Source organism: Pundamilia nyererei, unplaced genomic scaffold, assembly GCF_000239375.1.
Source record: "Pundamilia nyererei isolate P.nyererei 1_Seehausen unplaced genomic scaffold, PunNye1.0 scaffold00337, whole genome shotgun sequence".
Taxonomy (NCBI): domain Eukaryota; kingdom Metazoa; phylum Chordata; class Actinopteri; order Cichliformes; family Cichlidae; genus Pundamilia; species Pundamilia nyererei.
Window position 1 is genome coordinate 642 of NW_005187738.1, and position 20937 is coordinate 21578.

General features: G+C 42.5%; 1 protein-coding gene across 1 annotated transcript in view; it reads left to right on the top strand.

Annotated features, from left to right (window-relative positions):
• Positions 1 to 308: 308 nt before the first annotated feature.
• The window catches only part of birc6 (baculoviral IAP repeat containing 6), a 121682-nt gene continuing 101053 nt past the window's right edge, over positions 309 to 20937 (top strand). Inside the window, exons 1-9 of the mRNA XM_013915644.1 lie at positions 309 to 521; positions 3723 to 3860; positions 7548 to 7741; positions 9709 to 9820; positions 10853 to 10935; positions 11026 to 11251; positions 11779 to 11948; positions 12649 to 12707; positions 14010 to 15674. Of these exons, the coding sequence (XP_013771098.1) occupies positions 309 to 521; positions 3723 to 3860; positions 7548 to 7741; positions 9709 to 9820; positions 10853 to 10935; positions 11026 to 11251; positions 11779 to 11948; positions 12649 to 12707; positions 14010 to 15674 (2860 nt within the window). The remainder of the gene's footprint in view (positions 522 to 3722; positions 3861 to 7547; positions 7742 to 9708; positions 9821 to 10852; positions 10936 to 11025; positions 11252 to 11778; positions 11949 to 12648; positions 12708 to 14009; positions 15675 to 20937) is intronic.

Genomic DNA, 20937 nt, shown 5'->3' on the forward strand with positions numbered 1-20937 from the left:
CTCTCTTTAGCCCCTTGTCTGAACAGAAATGTATACATTGATGAAAAAGTTTGCAGAAGCAGAAATTTTGCTTGAGGAGCTCTGATTTGCATTTTGAAGGAGCACCTGCAGATTCACAACCCTGTTGATGAAACTCTGAAGTAATCAGTTTGTGGAAATTTACCATTCTTCTTGCATCTGATAAATTGCTTGCTACCAACAGTGAATGGCAATAAAATATCAACTGCATTGATTTTAATGGACACGTAAGTTGGTTCCAGCATGTTTTGCATATAATGCATTAGTGACAGCCTTCAGACATTCACATTATGTGGTGTGTGTCCTCTGTCTCTGTCCTAGCTAAACCTGGTGGCCGTGTCAGGTGTCAGTACTTTCCCGCAGTGGACAAGGTGCTCTTCGTGGACGACTATGCAGTTGGATGCAGGAAGGACCTGAATGGCATCCTGCTCCTGGACACAGCCCTCCAGCCACCAGTGGCAAAACCTGAGGATATGGTTCAGCTAGAGCTACCGGTCACAGAGGTGAGAGAACATATTTGCCCTTCAATTCACTGTGTACATGGACATCTGGTCTCTGTTTCAGAAAGTTAGGTGGAAACTGAGTAGCTTAAGCCTGAGATTAAACTTTGGGTTTTCTGTTACAGAAACTAACCAATTTCTGTAACTGTAATGGCTCAGTTACCATGGTTGCAGACTCTAACCTTACTTGCTCGATGAGAGTTTTTTTTTTTGTTTGTTTTTTTTTTCTTCAATTGAGTTTTTGTCTGACTCCTCCCCTCCTGCTGCATTTGAAGCACTTGTCTGACTCTTTCATTTCCTCATTCACAGAGTGCGTAATGAAGCTCACATCGGATAATGTTTGCAGAAGTTTTACATTTTAAAAAAACCCTGAAATCCCACTTGGGTATTATTTTGTTACCCATTTCTTATATTTACCATTTATATTGATCAGTTTTATAACTAATCAGGACTGGACAGATTTATTATCAGCTCAGAATAACATGTATTGCCTGTGATTCTGTAACTGTGGAAAGTAAGGCATCTGTCAAGTTGTCAGCCTCTTCCCTTGCACTGAAACAATCACTTTAAAAAATAAATAAAATGGTTATTCTTCCTGTTGTGATTGGCCATGCTGCAAAGAACATTCCAATCATAACTGTGATCATGTTGGATATTATTGGAATATTTCTCAGTGAATATGATCCAATAAAGTTATAGAAATGCACTCATTAAATGCTGTCAAGCAACTTTTGGAAATGCAATACAATTTTAAACTTTGAGCCTTGACATCTTTCTCACACCAAATCACCTTAATTGTTACTATGGATGCAGATTGTAATTTAATTTACAAAGGTCAATGTCCATAAACTCTGTTAATTACATGTAAAGACAAATCTTTCAAGCCTGTTGGTTTAATTTGTAATGTCCTTGGGATTTCCATACACCTGTAGCCATACTTCAGTATATAAGTGAGGTTTATTTTTAACACACCTTTCACAATTAAGGTCACAGAGTGCCTTACACCAAGATGCAAACACTAAAACAGACCCATGAACAACACAAGGTCATACACATAATTGGCCTAATGCTTTTCTGAATAGGAAGAGGTATTTTTAGAGGTTGCCTCAGAATAAGTCAAACAAGGAATGAGGAACACTGATTCCAGAGTTTTGGACCCACTTGCTAAAGACCTCTATGTAAAAACTTTTTAAAATGACTATGAGGTATCAACCATAATCTCAAATGTGAAGACCGAAGAGACTGGTTAGAAGAGCTGGTTCATATAAGCTCTGAGATATACTGGGGTGATTAACATGTTTTTACTTAGCAGTGTTCCTTAGAGGGAAAAATTTAGGAATTAATCGGTTTCTGACATGACATTCCAGGAAAACACTACAGGAATAGAACATGCAAGCTAGTTTTAGAGGAGGAGCTTTCTTTGACACTTCGGATGATAAGAGTCTCTGTTTTGTCATAATTTACATGAGGAAAAGGAGCATTTAACCCAGACTTGATAGCAGTCAGACAGGTTTGTGGATCAGAAAGTTTGTTAGGTCAGAAAGAACAGGGCAGCTGGATATCATCTGCATAAAAATCGTAACATGCATTTTTCATATTGATGATTATCTGTCCAAGAGGCAACATTAACAAGGTAAATGTTACAGGTCCCAAATCTGATCCTATGAAACACCACAGGATAAGGCGGCAGAAAGAGAAATTAAATCTTGAAAGTCCTGAAATGAAATACTCTGTTATGCAGATATAATTTTAGCTGTTAGCATAATTACAGCAAATAAAGTTGTTAAAGATTTCACTTTACTGTAGGGTTGGTGGGTGATGAAGTTCCAACCAAAGTTTTGCAGGAGAGTGGCAGTTTAATGGGGGACGTGTGCAGTGTCGTGAAGAATGCTTACGCACAGTGCGCAACTGTGTTTTTGGACCAAAAGGGGGTATTGTTGGTTGACTTTCTACCTGTTGGGACCACAATAAATGCTGACAGGTACTGTGAAACACTGGAAGAACTCAGAAAGGCATTTCAGAACCGGAGAAGAGAATGCTGAGCAAGGGCGTAAGCATTCTCCACGACACTGCGCGTCCACACATCGCCCGTCAAACTGTCGCTCACCTGCATTAGTTTGGTTGGAACTTCATCACCCACCCACCCTACAGTCTGGACTTTGCACACAGTGACTACGACCTGTTCCCAAAGTTGAAAGAACATTTGTCCGAAAGGCGATTCTGCAGCGTCGGCGAGCAACTATGACATGGGCATTGTAAAACTGCCACAGTGTCTACAAAAATGCATTGACCGAAATGGCGATTATGTAGGAAAATAAGTCTTCAAGCTTTAAAATGATGTAAATATTCTAGAAAATAAACGGTTATTTGTATTTCTAAAACAATAGGACACCTTATTTTGGGATTGCCCTTGTACTTCTAAAAGTCCGCTTGAAGGCTGCTGGCTGGACACGTGTAGTTAGTGCAGTGTAATGTGAATTCTCTGTGCATGAGTCCGCACAGTCCCAAAAGTGGCTGGCACAAGGATGTCCACATGGACCTTTGCGCTCACTGTCCAGTGATGAACCTAGCAAACCCACTTACACTGTTCGGGAGTACACTAGCAATATGATAGCCTGATGTGGGGTTTGTGTGTTCTTTTGGTCTCACACTTTTGTGTGAAAAGTTCACGTGAATGAACTGCTACACTATCCACCCAGTAGTACACAGAATATTTAATTTAAGAAAGTGTAATACATGTGCACATGATCCAAATCTGTAAGAAACCCTTGGATCTGTTTGTCACAATTTAGATATAATTGTTTGTTTGTCTTTTAAAAAAAAAATTGACAGTTTTTATCTTTCATAAATTGTAGGGTAATAGGTTGGTTTGTGTAATGGTTTGATATGCAGTTTGTAATTATGACTCAGTCCACATTATGGCATCAAATGGCAGGAACAACCTAGGAATCCATTAATTATAGTGGGAGAACTAATGCCTAATTCAGCAAAAGGGTAACAAACCACAAGCAGCAATACGGTGACCCCAGATCATCGTAACTAAATGGAGCCACAGCCACAAAGCAGATGACAGTATAGCATCACAAAGCTTAAAACACAGGACTGCAGAGACAATACAAATGTCCTCAAACTGAGGTTGTAGCTTTTTTTTTTTTTTACTGAATATGTAAGTGTTAAATCTAATATGTGTTTGTGTCTGTTCAGGCCCAGCAGATACTGTCAGCCTGCCAGGAAAAGATTGATGTGTCAAACACTGAGGGTTACGAACTTTTTATCACCCAGCTGAAAGAAGGCCTGAAGAATACCTCACATGAGACAGCAGCTAATCACAAAGTGGCGAAGGTGAGTTTAATTTGAAAAAAACTTTTGTTTTCTAACTGTATGTCTCTGAGCTTCTGTACTGGAATTACTGTTCGGAAACTGTTCTTGAAGTATACTGAGAGAAATACTTATTCTTATTCTTATTTTTATATTTTTATGACAGTATGTTTGCACTGAAGCACCGCAGCAATTTCCTAATGTTGTAAACCTGCTCAACATCTGGCAATAAACCCTTTCTGATTTCTGATTTCTGAGATGTGCAGGAAATGTGATTTTATCGTGGTGGAAGCAAAACAGCAAAAGTATGAGGGAATTCATGACAGCGTTTATCAAATGTGAAGCATAGTTTTGATGTTCTTTGACTGTTGGTTCAGTCAATTTTGGTTAGAGAGAGACAAAACCTGCAGTTTCAGAATCTAGAACAAAAAAAAGATGTAAACACAAAGCGTGGACCCGCCGACGCATCAGAAGCTGTCGGCTTTCAGCCCTGGCGTGTCTGTGGACGTGCCAACTGGTGAGAAAGCCGACATCTCACTAATTCTGATACGTCGGTGGGTCCACGGTTTACGTTTACGTCTTTGTGTGGAATCCGTTTACCTGCTCTCATTTACTGTTTTAGTTGTTTGGTTGTTGTTGAAATAGTTTTGTGAACTTTAACCTGAGATTCTGGCATTTCTGGCAAAGTACATTTATATTTAAAAATTTATTCAGGAATAAAGTGATGAATCCATATTACTTATTCAAGTTACTGATCTCTCTCTATCTATCCGCCAGCACTTTCAAACATGCACACAAAAGGCTACAGGAGTATCTGGACAACGGCCAATCAGAGAGGTCCCACCCCTGACTATCTATGATTGGTTTAGACCATGATATGGGTGTAATATGTTTTTGTTGTTGACCACACAGAGTTGCGGAGACTCTTTTTGTTTTTGTTTTTTACTCAAACTGCTGGTCGGTGCAACCTATAGTTTTTTTTATTTTATTTTTTTTGTCGCACCATTAAGAAATTAAGTCGCATACATATGCAGCCAAATTGGTCGCACTCTAGAGCCCTGCATATAGATAGTCTTCTCACAAAACCCTACTTTTTTATTTATTTTTATATTTTGGTGCCAAAAGCAAATATTACTCGTGATTCAAGGAGTTATTTACACCTGGGTCTGTCTAATGGATATGGTATGTTAAAAGGTCCTGTTCACACCATGTAGTGCTTTCCAAAATCAGTACTTGGTTTTTGTTAACTGTTACTGTGTGTACACAATGTGTCACTGTAATCCTGGAACACTGAGCTAGTACATTGGATTTAATTGTTCTGCTGGCCAGTTTATTCCCAAATTTGGCTGCAACTGCAAATTTAGGCCTTTAAGGCCAAATGTGTTGGAAGGACATTTTGAAGTGACTGTGGTTCTGTGACCTGTCTCCCCCCCACCCTGGACCCCCACCAATTCGCATACAGTCAGAACAGGAGCACAGAGGATGCAGTCTCCATCGCACTGCACTCTGTCCTCTCACACCTGGACAACAACAACACCTACGCCAGAATGCTGTTTATAGACTTCAGTTCAGCATTCAATACAATCCACCCCTCACAACTCATCAGGAAGCTAACAGACCTGGGCATCAGTTCCCACATGTGTAAATGCTTACTGGACTTCCTGACCAACCGGCCCCAACGTGTCCAGCTGGATAACCACTGCTCATCTACCATCACAATGAACACCGGTGTACCACAAGGCTGTGTGATGAGCCCTTTCCTCTACTCCCTCTTCACCCATGACTGCAGACCTGCCGATGGTTCCAACGCAATCATTAAGTTTGTAGATGACACCATGGTGATTAGCCTCATCAATGACAACGATGAGGCCGCCTACAGGGAGGAGATGGATTGGCTGTGGAGCGTGTGAGCAGCTTCAAGTTCCTGGGTGTCTACATCTCCGAGGATCCCAACTGCTTCAAGCTGGAGGACTCTGAGAAAGAACCACCTGTCCTCAGACATCCTGGTGAAGTTCTACCGCTGCACCATCAAGAGCACTGTACACCGTGTACATTGTAACATACCCATAATAGACCCATATTTTTGTATCTGCTAATATATATTTTGTAATATATCTATATTATTGCTAAAGCACTTTCTGGATAGATGCAAACTGCATTTCGTTGCCTTGTACTGGTGACATGTGCAATGACAATAAAGTTGAATTCTATTCTAAGTGTTCTGTGTGTAATTTCTGCTGATAAGTTTTGTAGTAGTAGGACAGGACAAAGCAGGACAAAGCTGCTGCTACTGGCAGGTGTGCTGCTCTGCAGCACTTTTCCTTTGATGCTGTAACAATTATCTGTAAAAGAATTTTGATGATGCATGCATGCATGTATGGATGATACCTATTTGTGTGAATGTTATTCTGGATTTCATTGGAAAATCCAGGCCGCATAAGGCCGCTTGATTTTGTCCCTGTGTTTCTCTCCGTTTTTGTGTTTGTTTGTTTGTTTGTTTGTTTGTTTGTTTGTTTTGTTTTGTTTTTAAACCCAGGACTCCCAAAAAGCAGCCAGTTCAGTTTATACTAAGATACAGCAGTGCAGAATTTTGTTTACATTACATATTGTTTATGTAACCCACTTGGTTTAATGGTAGACCATTAAATTGTCGACGCATGCCACACACTGTGTTTAGGATGTAGGTTTTCTTTATTTACAGTGATGCAGTTTACTCTTTCAGTCTGCCACGTCCGCCAGCTCCACCGTTGTCTCCAACTCCACACACCTCCAGGTGCCAGTACACTAGTGAAATAGGGGAGGCATGATTAGGCAGTGAACACCATCTGTTTTAACCAACCTCCCCTGGCAACTACCGACAGAACCCACTGCACTCCTTCCCTGCAGCCGAGCCACAGACCACACTCCGCTATAGTCTACTAAACTATTATTTTCTTTTAAATCCCCAAATGCAGCAGTGGTATATAGAAATTTAAGGATCAATGTAAACCACCAATAACATTTGAAATGGCTCATTTCAAACATGAACTTTAAACAACACTTTGAGTTTAGCACTCTGAAACATAAAACCGTAAACCCAAATAGGCCGATTGCTATCTGCTACTGCCACAGACTACTAAGAGCTGTTGCTACAGCTCCATTCTTTGTACCCATGTGCAATTTTAGGAATGCACCAAGCTCTCTATAGGTTCTCATGTGTGGCAAGAGATACTTTCCTGACAGCTCAATATTAAATTAATAACTGAGTAATATTTATTTGTATAGCACGTTTTATCAATAAAAAATTTAAATTCCAGCACTATCTGAAGCAACACTGAATACCACTGTGCACCCTGAATATAACAAAGTTTGTCAACATCTCACTACACATAGTCATCACCTCAATGCACTTATTTTTGTAGTTCAGTTTACCAAAAAGACAACGCACAATAAACAAAGTTGAGAAGATTCCTGTTTGGTTTTAGTTATTTTTATTTTTATAAAGATACTTCAACAATACGGTTGTCATGAAGTTTTTGTTTTACACACAGCTATCGTGAAGTGAAAAAGAGTGTAGGCCGAGTTGTGAATGGGACCACCAAAGTCATGGTTCTATTTTGATGCTGCTTAACTGTTGTTTTGTTTCAGATATGATTATATATAGACCCAACTCTTTCCTTTGACTATGCTCATAACTGCCTTTCCTTTCTTCCCCTATGCTTCTGATCTCAGTGGGCAACAGTGACCTTCCATCTTCCCCACCATGTGCTGAAGCTCGTGGCTAGTGCCATTGTCAGCGAGCTGAAGAAGATAAACCAGAACGTAGCTGCCTTGTCTGTGGCCTCATCCATCATGGACAGGCTCTCCTACCTCTTGTCAAGCGCCAGACCTGAGCTTGGGGTGGGCCCTGGGCGCTCTGTAGATAGGTGAGAGTAAGCTTTTGTGTCACATTGTGCATATTCAGGTCATTTGCACTTGAATCAGAATACATTTTTTAGGTATAATGCAAGTATGTTTTTGATTGAGCTTTTTAAACACAATAAAGAGTTTGTGGAGTAGTGTGTAGAGACGGTACCTTGCTCAGGGGTACTGCAGGGTTACAAATGGTGGATTTGAACCCCTGACTTTCTGATCATGGGGCGAGTGCTCTACCTACTGAGCTATCCCTGCTCTCTTTCAACTTAACCACTTAACTTAACCCTCTGAGACTTAAACATATGACAAAGTTTTCACACATACACTGCGTTCCAAATTACTATGCAAATTGTGTTTAAGTCTCATTAAAATTAAATAAGTTGTTTTTCAATTAAACCCATGGATGGAATAGTGTGTCAGGGCTCTTGGGATCACTGAAATCAATCTCGGACAACTAGGATCATTAGTTTGCCAGGTGAGCCCAACTAAAGGAAAAACTACTAAAGAAGGATATTCCACATTATTAAGCAGATCAGCATTTTCAAGCAATATAGCAAGGAAAAAGGATCTCTGCTGCTGCTGAAAAGCCTGAAATAGTTGAATGCCTTGGACACGTAATGAAAACCTTAGATATTTCATGAAAGCATGATCACCATAATGTTAAGAGATTTGTGGCTGAATCAGAGCACACATGGGTTCATGCAGATAAAGGTACAATGATGAAGGTTTCTGCCAGACAAATACATCAGGGGGGGCAGCTGCTAGAAGGCCATTACAAAGCAGCAAACAGATATTTGAAGCTGCTGCCGCCTCTGGAGCCCTGCGAACATCAAAGTGTAGGATCCTCCAGAGACTTGCAGTTGTGCATAAACCTTCTATTTGGCCAACCCTAACCAATGCTCACAAGCAGAAATGGCTGCAGTGGGGCCCAGAATTACTTGAAGACTAATTTTCATATAGTCCTGTTCAATGATGAGTGCAGTGGAACCCTGGATGGTCCAGATGGATGCAGTGGATGATGCTTGGTGGATGGCCACCATGTCCCAACAAGGCTGCAACATCAGCAAGGACGTGGTGAAGTCATGTTTTGGGTCAGAATCACGAGGAGAGAGCTGCTTGGCCCCTTTAGGGTCCCTGAAGGTGTGAAAATGACCTCTGCAAAGTATGTAGAGTTTCTGACTGACCACTTTCTTCCATGGTAGAAAGAGTTGAGCTGTGCCTTCCGCAACAAAACCATCTTCATGCAAGACAATGCACCATCTCAAGTTACAAGGAATACCTCTGCATCATTGGCTGCTATCAGCCTAAAAGGAGAGAAACTCATGGTATGGCCCCCATTCTTCCCTGACCTTAATCCTATTGAGAACCTTTGAGGCATCCTCAAGCAAAAAACTATGAGGGTGAGAGGCAGTTCACATCCAAACAGCAGCTCTGGGAGGCTATTCTGACATCCTGCAAAGACATTCAAGTAGAAACTTTGCAAAAACTCACAAGTTCCATGGATGCAAGAATTGTAAAACTGCTATCAAATAAGGGGTCCTATTTTAATATGTAACTTGACCTGTTAAGATGTTTTTGTTTGAAATAGCTTTTGATTTCAGTAAAATTGATTTACTAATGCTGCCAATTCAACAAATGACCATTTTCAATTCTCTACAACCTATAAAATGTTTTGAAACTGTGTGCGTAATAACTTGGAACAGTGCATTTTAAGTTTTTTATTTTTGAAAAACGTACTGTTTTCATTGGGAGTTTTGTTCAGTAACTTTTGAATTATACTCTTAATGGTTGATGACTCAAACATTATGCTGACTGTCATTTGAATCGACAATTTCAGAAAATCAAAGAAAAATATAATTTGCTTAATAATTTGGAATGCGGTGTAGTGTAAACTACAACAACGATGTAGTCAAAACAGCATACCAGGTGTAATTTCAAGAATGCCTTGTATTATTCTAAAAGGTCTTGTTCTCTGCAGATCCCTGATGTACAGCGAGGCCAACAGGAGGGAAACATTCACATCGTGGCCACATGCTGGGTACAGGTGGGCTCAGCCTGATCCAATGGCACAAGCAGGGTTTTACCACCAGGTGGGTTCTGTGAGAATTCTAAACTGCCTTTACATCTGTCAGCTCTGACGAGCAATGTTATATGCACACATGTGGTTCACATGAATCACAATATTTGCAAGCACTCAAAGGGAAGATTTGCATGGTTAGTGGAAAATGTTGACATTCTACTTGACTGCAAGATTATGAAGTTAAAGGAACACACATGGACTCATCCAACCATATAACCATGTAATTTGCTTTGTAATGCAAACTAGCTAAAGCTATGACAACTTTAAGTGCACCATTTGATAGGTTTGTAGCTCGAACCTATTCGCTGGAACGTTTAGGACAATATAATTACACAGCAAAGCAAGACACGGGTAGGCAAAGTTCTTCATGTTTCTCGTGCACGGGAGAGACCGGACAGGCGCCGTTCCTTCACTTGACCCCAGTTGCTCTCGTCCGTTCTCCCGTAACACTGCCCTTTTATTGAGGTTACATGAATATGCATAGGTTCATTAACAAATGACGTCTACATACACACAAAGAGTACCTTGCCTGTGTGTGTGTGTGTGTGTGGTGTGATTTGTGTGAGGGCAAGATGTGACCCTGTGAAGACTCCCCAAAGCTGGTGCCAGGCGTCTAGCAGATCTATCTAAACAAAAGGCTCTTATACCGGTACTTAAAGAGATATACGTGTGTTTGCTATACCATATATCAACAAAGAGAAGATAGGACCTCTCTGATGTTCCTAGACTGTGGGTGTGCATTCTAGTGTGGAATACACACCAAGCCTTTGCAGCCTGCTAAAGATCACAGTCCTATAACTACACAATTGATTATACACCTCTAAGCATATATGGTTAAATATTTCTAAGCATAAATGACAATCAACAATACAAAACCTAACACCATTTTTATCTGTAGTGATTTCATGTTTGTTTGTTTTTTATATATATTTACTTTTTACAACATGTGCTGTACAAACACTACATTCTTTACAATAAAAATCAGCAGGGAAAGTAGGCGGTCAGTGAAATTAACCCCCCCCTCCCTACTGTGTTCCTGCAGCCTGCCTCATCAGGGGATGACAGAGCCATGTGTTTCACCTGCAGCGTGTGCCTGGTCTGTTGGGAACCAACAGACGAACCTTGGTGAGTGGATTATTAAATAAACACACATGCATCTTACTCACAACATAATAATTCTATTATAATGGCAAGCGTTTCTTTATTACTCCCCAGGTCTGAACATGAGCGGCATTCTCCCAATTGTCCATTTGTGAAGGGAGAGCACACACAGAACGTCCCACTGTCGGTGACACTGGCAACAACACCCGCACAGTTTCCAAACAGTCCTGATCGTTCAGACAAGATTGCTTGCTATGGTTTTGGCAGCTGCCCACAGTTCCTGGCTGCTGCCACCAAGAGGGGCAAGATTTGCATCTGGGATGTCTCCAAAATGATGAAGGTCAGAGTACCAACCAATCCTTGCCTGGCTGACTCTTTACCTGCACAATGGAATGCATGCACTTTATAGTGCCCTACCAGGTCTTAGAACAAAAAGCAATGCAACAGTGATATCACAAATCCATCGACCTACTTTATTGGTAAAAGGCATGATGCCAGCAAGGGCACTCAAAAATGTCTGGTTAAAGCAGCTGATTAAAGTAACTGATCCTTGTTACCAACCCAAAGCACGTCTTTTAAGTTATAATTTCCCAGATACACATGGTGCATAGAAACAGTTGAGCAGCTTTGTTTTACTTTGTTACCATATCAGATTTGTAAAGAAGTCACACTATGACTAAGTCTATGTACGAGCCTCAGCAGGACAGTAATACACTTCCTGAGGCTCTTTTCAACATGTTACATGATTTGATTGCTTACTTGCTTAGCTTGGAGCATAAGCAGACAAAAGTTGAGTGAGTAGGGCAGTCTTGTTTATGTTGTTGACTATGACTCCAGGTAAAAAGTGTGTACCTGTGTGTTCAACAGGTGCACTTGAAGTTTGACATCAACCCATATGACCCAGCCATTCTGAGACAGTTGATCCTGTCTAGTGGTGAGCAGGGCCAGCATGCACTAACTGAGTCTCGGAGACCAACTTTGGCATGGTTAGAAGAGTCATCCTCCTGCTCCGATTTACCCAAACTCGAGGGAGACAGGTAAAACACATTCACATTTTAATTCATTTAAACTTGAAAGATAATTTTATAGGAATATTGTGTTTGAAATTATTAATAAGGATACAATGTTTTAGAGTTGACCAGCCCTTTCAGACTCATGGATTTTATAGTATTTCCAGTACAGAGAATGTTCCTGATACAAATTGAGAAGAAAATGTTCTTTGTTGCAGCATGTTTCTCCTGACAAACTCCAGCATACATTTCTATTCTGTATTCAACAGTTTATTTATTAAATTAATTATCTATAAAAACCCTATACAAAATGTATATTCAAAAATGGTTGAGTGTGGGGGGAGCATGTATAGCCAGTATCAGAAACTAATTTGAGCGTATAATGGCATCTGCTTCTTGGGATTTTTGTGGTGAACATAGGTTTGAACTGATTGGTTTGTTCTGCTTTAAGTAGATGATAATGACTTGTCTGTGACATAAAATGTGACAGTTTAGCAAGAGGTAATGCTTTTCTGTTATGTGAGGAAAAAAGGTGAAAGTGTTTAAAAGGGGGAAAAAAAGAGAAAAAAAAAGAATAAAGAAAACCAAAAAAATACAATAAACAATGTAAAAATAAAAGTAAAAAGAAAGAGGGATTTAACTTAGTATTTGTAAGTTTTTACAGTCAGGGTTCTTAGTTTTTGTTTTATGATATTAGTCTTGATTTTTCTCACTTGTTGTTTTCCAGTGATGACCAGTTGGAGGACTCAGACAGTGATGAGCATTCCCGGTCAGAGTCAGTAACAGGTACAAGCATTTGTAACTTCCTTTTTTTTTCTTCCTTTTTTTTTTGTAAAAGTTCAAAGAAACTATTGACATTGTTGTAGTTTCATTTAGATATTTCTTTTTATTTTGACTTTGACTTAACATTGATACTAATATTACTTTGTTTCAAATATTTCATGTGTCTAGCATCTGGTATTTAAAGTTTTATATTCTTTTTGTTGTTTAATGATTGTCAGCAAGCATCTTCTAGGTAAATTTTTTGGCAGTAGGAGCCTATTACATTCTGCAAATTGCTGGGAAACCAAGTGAAAGTACATATTTCAGGGCAAAAAATTGTCACGGAGTTCAGTGTTTCTCTTTTTTAATAAATAGAATGAATAGAATGTTTTAATAGTCTGAAATCATAACAATCATGAGATACTATGAGTGCACTAAGTTCCCAGTAGGGTTGGGTGACTGGACAAATATATCGACGATAGGCTGAGCCCATCGGCCATCGTTTTTACAAGGGCGATTTATTTATTCATTTGCCCATGAGTGAGTTTGCTAATAATGATGGAACAGTCAACAGGAAAAAATAATAGGGCTGTCTTAACAGCACCCTCTTTCATCTGTGCGCAAATGCACCCTCCTCAGAGTGCACCGAAATGCTCGTTGATGGAGCTGCAGAAGCTGGTGATAGCCCAGCATACTCAGCGGTGGACACGTACATGCTGTGCAAGTTTGTGGTGTTTCAGTACTTTGCTCGCACTATATGTCTGCACAAGTGGCACACTGCTGTGGTTACATCCTTAGGTTTACCTCTTTCATCCCAAATTGGCAACTTTATATATATTTTTTTAGTGCTGTCAGCGTTAACGCGCCATCATCACGACTAACACAATTATCAGTTAACCCATCTGTTGTGCAAACTGAGTCAAAATCCCTGAAATGTCTCTGTCAACGCATTTCGGGCAGTTTGTCCAAAGTTTATTCATTCTGTGCTCTAGATGGGTTGAGCGCGTTAAAAATTTGAATCGCGTTAATCGTGACGACCGCGTTAACGCTGACAGCCCTAATTTTTTGGGGAAATTAGTTCATCCATGTTTGGACTTCTGTATTGTTAACACACAAATCAGTCCGTGCATGATTACATTGCTCCGCCCATCAAGAAGTCTGCGAATATTTTGCCCATCGTCGATTATTGGACTGACAATTGTTGGTTGGAAGATTTTTACAACCCTATTTCCCAGCCTCATTTAAATAATGTTGTTTGAATTACTGATTTTGTTATAGTTTGGCGAAGACTAACTTGGACCATTTTCCCCCCCCCTTCTCTTTCAGGCCAGCCGTCCCAGTGGGAGAGCATGGATGTGAGCCTAGGAGTGACGGCACTGAGTGTGCTCCAACAGCCTGAGAAGCTTCAATGGGAGGTAGTAGCCAGTGTGTTGGAGGATACTGTTAAGGACCTCGAGGAGCTTGGTGCCAACCCCTCATTAAACCAAACTAAGATTCATAACCAGGCCAAAACAAAGGACAAGGCCCCTGACCACCACAACATTCCCTTTCCTTGCTTGTTGGCTGGAGGCCTGCTCAGCTATCGCTCAGCATCCAGTGTTCCCATGGTTCGACCTACAACCACAACCACAACCACAGCTACAACACGCAGGACCGCAGATGGTCCACTTAGGACTCATGGGACTGATCCCTTTCACCCTGGACCTCTACAGGAACAGGGTCCTATGGAGATAGAGACTTGTAATCCTCAAACTGCAGCACAAGAGCAGGGTTTCTCTAATTTAGCAGGTTCCCAACCTGCTAGCCTCTCTTCTCTTCCAGCTGTACGCAGGACTATACCTGTGCTTCTGCTGTACAGTATCAGAGAAGTAGATGACAAGTCCTCAGGACAAGTCTTTGCTCAGATGAATAACCTAATGAGCAAGGGGCTCCATGAGGAGGGCTTCACTGTGCCACAAATCATTGAGATGGAGTTTGACACCCACGAGCAGCTTCTTCTTCAGGATCCCCCCATCACTTATATTCAGCAGTTTGCTGATGCTGCCAATCTGGCAGGGTTGGATGGGCATATGGAAAAATGGAGCACACTGGCTGCAGCAACAGCCTCCAGTCCGCCTCGACCTGGAGCACTGGTACAGTGCTTGAGGCTGCCCAAACAGCTCGAGGAGGAGAATCTCTATGTGGACTCGATAACACCCTGCTGGGATGGTGTGCACCTGCTGGTTGCCCTGCAGCCCTGTGGCTCTGAGTCTCTGAGTGCTACAAACCAAGTAGAAGCTCTTAATAATCTCAACCGCCTGCACTCTGCACTCTGCAGCCAACGAAAAGCAGACCCCTTACATCCAGTTGCAAATGGGGTGGAAGGCCACCACCCAGGTGGATCGCCACCACAGACACCGCTCATCCTTCCCCCAGGAGACCAGCAGCAGCAAAGGTCCCCAAGTGATGAGAGTGGAGGTGGATATCTTGCACTATACAAGCTCAACTATTCCACCCGGATTGTCACCTTGGATGAGGAACCTATCAAAGTACAGCAGATCTGGGACTCTCGGGATGCCATTACCTCCCTTATTTTGCTTCCTCCTGATGTGCTTGACAGCAGGGAAGATGACAGTGAAGAGGCTCCTGAGGAGGCACTCCCAACAACTCCAAAAAATAGCTCTTCTGGGCTTGGAACAGGTCCGTCAGGCTCTGCTGAATCTGGAACTGGGACTGTGTGTGGAGCAGCTACCAACAGCAGCAGTGCTACTGTTACCAGTCCCTCCACCTCTGCCTCCACCCACAAAGACTCCAAGCGGCTGGAGGTGACAGGCCTGGGCCACCTGGTGGTAACCACACGGGCTGGGTTTATTATGATACTGGACCTGTCCACACTAGAGGTCCTAGCTAAGGTGGAGCCACCTAAAAAGGAGGGGTCAGCAGAGGAGACGGACCCATTTGTCTCAGTTACCTATTGCTCTGGGACAGATCGCCTTTGTGCCTGCACCAAAGGTAGGTTTTTCCCTTCTTTTTGTTTCTGCATATTTCCCTGCTGACAATATTGCTGCTGATGGAATAAATAAACAGACTTTATCTTTTTATGAAAGTTTTTCTTTCATGTGTGCAAATTTTCTTAGACTTATATCATCATATTATGTATTTTATGTTATAACTCATTAAGTCTAGTGTAAAAGTAGTGCCCTTTTGTTCACAAAGTTTATGGGTGTTCTGTATAAAACAATTAAGGGTCGGATTTATGTTAGATTCTTATTAGTAATCTCAACATAAAATCTGGGCCATGTGTATGTCAGTACTTTGGAAATTCCTTACTCATCCATTCATCCATCCACTTTCTTCCACTTTATCTGGGCCCGGGTCGCGGGGGCAGCAGCCTAAGCAGAGAAGCCCAGACCTCCCTCTCCCCAGGCACCTCCTGTAGCTTATCCGCTCAGCTCGTGGCCATAGGTGAGGGTAGGGATGTAGATCGACCGGTAAATTGAGAGCTTCGCTTTTACGCTCAGCTCCCTCTTCACCACGACGGACCGGTGCAGCGTCTGCATCACTGCGGCCGCAGCACCAATCCGTCTGTCGATCTTCGGCTTCCTTCTCCCATCACTCGCGAACAAGACCCCGAGATACTTGAACTCCTCCCCTTGGGGCAGGAACTCATCCCTGACCCGGAGTGGGCACTCCACCCTTTTTTGGCTGAGAACCATGGCCTCAGATTTGGGGGTGCTGATCCTCATTCCCGCTGCTTCACACTCGGCTGCGAACTATTCCAGTGCAAGCTGGAGGCCCCCACCCGAAGCCAACAGAACCACATCATCTGCGAGAAGCAGAGATGAGATTCTGAGGCCACCAAAGTGAAAGCCCTCCGCCACTTGGCTGCGCCTAGAAATCTTGTCCATAAAAATTATGAACAGAATCAGTGACAAAGGGCAGCCCTGGTGGAGCCCATCACCCACCGGGAACGAGTCCGACTTATTGCTGACATTGCGAACCAAGCTCTGGCAACGGTTGTATAGGGATTGAATGGCCCGTAGCAATGGGCCAGACACCCCATACTCCCGTAGCACCTCCCACAGGAAACCCTGAGGGACACGCGGTCGAATGCCTTCTCCAAGTCCACAAAACACCCCCCAAGTATCCTAGGGAGTATAAAGAGCTGGTCCAGTGTTCCGCGACCAGGACGAAAACCGCATTGTTCCTCCTGTATCTGAGGTTCAACTAGCGGACGAACTCTCCTTTCCAGCACCCTGGCATAGACTTTCCCAGGGAGGCTGAGGAGTGTGATCCCCCTGTAGTTGGAACACACCCTCCGGTCCCCCTTCTTAAAAATGGGGACCACCATCCAGTCCAGGGTTATTGCCCCTGATCTCCACGCAACATTGTAGAGGCATGTCAACCAGGACAGCCCTATAACGTCCAGAGCCTTCAGGAACTCGGGGCGGACCTCATCCACACCAGGGGCTCTGCCACCAAGGACTTGTTTAACTGCCTTAGTGACCTCGCCCCCAGAAATTGGTGGGTCACCCCCCTCATCCACAGACTCTGCTTCCTCCTCGGAAGACATGTCAATGGGACTAAGGAGGTCCTTGAAGTATTCCTTCCACCGCCTGACAATTTTCTCAGTTGACGTCAGCAGCGCTCCACCAGCACTATACACAGTGCAGTGCACTTTTTCCATGGCCTCTCCAAACTCCTCCCACCACCGAGTTTTTGCTTCAGCCACTGCCCGAGCCGCATTCCGCTTTGCCTGTCAATAACCGTCTGCTGCCTCCGGAGTCCCACAGGCTAACCAAGCCCGATAGGACTTCTTCAGCCTGGTGGCTCGCTTCACCTCTGGTGTCCACCATTTGGTTCGGGGGTTACCACTATGACAGGCACCAACCACCGTGCGGCCGCAGCTCAATGCAGCAGCTTCAGCAATGGAGATGCTGAACATGGTCCATTTGGACTCAATGTCCCCAGTCTCCCTCGGAATGCTGTTGAAGCTCTGCCGGAGGTGTTGAAGATCTCACGGACTGGGGCCTCTGCTAGACGTTCCCAGCACACCCTCACTACGCGTTTAGGTGCCCCAGGTCTGTCCAGCGTCCTCCCCTGCCACCTGATCCAACTCAACACCAGGTGGTGATCAGCTGACAGCTCATCCCCTCTCTTTACCTGAGTGTCCAGAACATATGGTCGCAGGTATGGTGATACGATTACAAAAATCAATCATCGATCTGCGGCCTAGTGTCCTGGTGCCATGTGCACTTATGGACACTCTTATGTTTGAACAAGGTGTTTGTTATCGCCAAATTGTGATTTGCACAGAAGTCCAATAACAAAGCACCGCTCGGGTTCAGATCAGGGAGGCCGTTCCTCCTAATCGCCCCTCCAGGTCTCGCTGTCGTTACCCACGTGAGCACCGAAGTCTCCCAGCAGGACAACAGAGTCTCCAGGTTGAGCACCTTCCAGCATCCCACCCAGGGACTCTAAGAAGGCTGGGTACTCTGAACTGCCACTCGCAGATGACAGTCAGGACCCGTTCCCTGACCCTAAAGTGAAGAAAGAAGAAACCCCCTCATCCACCGGGAAGAACCCCAACATCCTTACTCGGTTTCTCTTGTTTTATTTTAAGTAGTTGAATTATTTTATGAAATAATTGGACTGTGATTTTTGAAAAATATAACATAAATTTTTTTAAAATCTTTTATTCTCTACATGATGCAGTATTATTTCTTGAATGAAAGGACATTTTGCATAACTAGTGAAACAACACTGTGTTCATAACAATGATGGAAGATGTCATCGAGTGACTCATTGGTTTGTTTAAAAGCTGTTGACTAGAAAGATTCCAGCATTTGTTTATTTTCTTTTTCTTGTGTAATATATACGGTGGGACTAATGAACCAGCAAACACAGATTTAGGTTGAAATCCAGCTCTTTGCGTGAAAACCTTTGTCTTCAGTGAATACACATGAAGAAGTTAAACAGTGTAATGGAATGCTATACTGCAAAAGTCTTAAGCCACGTATGATTTCGTTATATTCTACAAGGAAAATGGGACATTGGTGCAGTGATTTATTGAAACAAAAATAAAAAAGAATTCTCAAGAGCTTAAAAGTCAGTATTTGTATGTTGTAGTATGGTTGTCTTTTATTCTTTAGGCACGCCTTCTTGTCATTTCTTTAAGTAGTCTTCAGGGTTCTTGAAGTACTTTCCAAAGCTCTTCTTTGGATGTTGGCTTGATTTTGTTCTGTTGTCCATGTAGATGATCCCACACTATTTGAGGTCTAGGATCTGTAGGTAGGCCAATCCATGGTGTTCCATTCTGTGTTGTATGTAGGTATGTGTGGTGGGGCGTGGTCTGTGGTGCCGCATGGACGCACCTGCACGGCATCTGCAAATCACACCCGCGGTGTTAAATCACGGGGAAGCAGGGTTGAGAGGGTTGTTATGGTGGTGTAACAAAGAGGCAGTTATACTGTCAGCTCATCTTGATTTATTTTCCTATCTCTTAAATACATGATTTTTAGATACTGTTGATCTGTTGTAGGTAATTCCCTTTCATTGAACTTACTCAGTGCAGCAAATATAGTATGGGATGTCATGTCCCTCTGTGTCCTGGCTGAAGATGCCTATTCATATCTTTAAGACAGATTGCTCGATTGACTCACAGGTAATCTTCATCCAACTCCAAAGGCAAGGAGAAACCTGTCAATGTACCTGCAGCTAGCTAGACTAACCACAAGGAGTATGTTAATGAATTAGCTGAGAATGAGCCAGAACCATGCAAAGGTGCTGTTTCCCCTCATGTTCTTGCTCCCTGAGAGATGCAAGTTATGATTATTTCTTCATGATGTAGCTCCTTATCCCTTATCCCCCCCGTAGTCATTACAGTTGTGCACATAGACCTTGTTCTTGAAAATATATATAAGTACACCGTCTTCCAAATTATTTTGCTAATGATATTTTTCTCTGATTTTCTGAAATAGTCAATTCAAATGACAGTCAGCATAATTTTTGAGTCATCAACCATTAGTGTAATTCAAATGTTACTGAACAAACCTCCCAATGAGAACGGTATGTTTTTCAAAAATAAAAAACTTAAAATGCACTGTTCCATATTATTAAGCACACAGTTTCAAAACACTTTAAAGATTGTAGAGAATTGAAAATGGTCATTTGTTGAATCTGCAGCATTAGGAGTTCATATTTAGAGAAATCAAGTTTTTTTTTAATCAAAAACATCTTAACAGGGCAAGTTACATATTAACATAGGACCCCTTATTTGATAGCAGTTTCACAGTTCTTGCATCCATGAAACTTGTGAGTTTTTGGAGAGTTTCTATTTGAATGTCGTCGCAGGATGTCAGAATAGCCTCCCAGAGCTGCTGTTTGGATGTGAACTGCCTCTCACCTCATAGTTTTTTGCTTGAGAATGCCTCAAAGGTTCTCAATAGGATTGCGGTTAGAGGAGGATGGGGGCCACACCATGAGTTTCTGTCCTTTTAGGCTGATAGCAGCCAATGATGCAGAGGTATTCCTTGCAGCATGAGATGGTGCATTGTCTTGCATGAGGATGATTTTGTTGCGGAAAGCACGGTTCTTCTTTTTCTACCATGGAAGAAAGTGGTCAGTCAGAAACTCTACATACTTTGCAGAGGTCATTTTCACACCTTCAGGGACCCTAAAGGGCCAACCAGCTCTCTCCTCGTGATTCCGACCCAAAACATGACTTCACCACGTCCTTGCTGATGTTGCAGCCTTGTTGGGACATGGTGGCTGTCCACCAACCATCCACGACTCCATTCATCTGGACCACCCAGGGTTGCACTGCACCCATCAGTGAACAAGACTGTTTGAAAACTAGTCTTCATGTAGTTCTGGGCCCCACTGCAGCCATTTCTGCTTGTGAGCATTGGTTAGGGTTGACCAAATAGAAGGTTTATGCACAACTCACAAGTCTCTGGAGGATCCTACACCTTGACTTTCGCGGGGCTCCAGAGGCGGCAGCAGCTTCAAAAATATCTGTTTGCTGCTTTGTAATGGCCTTTTAGCAGCTGCTCTCTTAATCTGATGTATTTGCCTGGCAGAAACCTTCCTCATTGTACCTTTATCTGCATGAACCCATGTGTGCTCTGATTCAGCCACAAATCTCCTAACATCATAGTGATTACGCTTATGTTTTTGTGAAATATCTAACGTTACATGAACATTAACGTGTCCAAGGCATTCAACTAGAGCTGGGCGATAGAACGATAACGATATGTATCGCGATATAACTTTT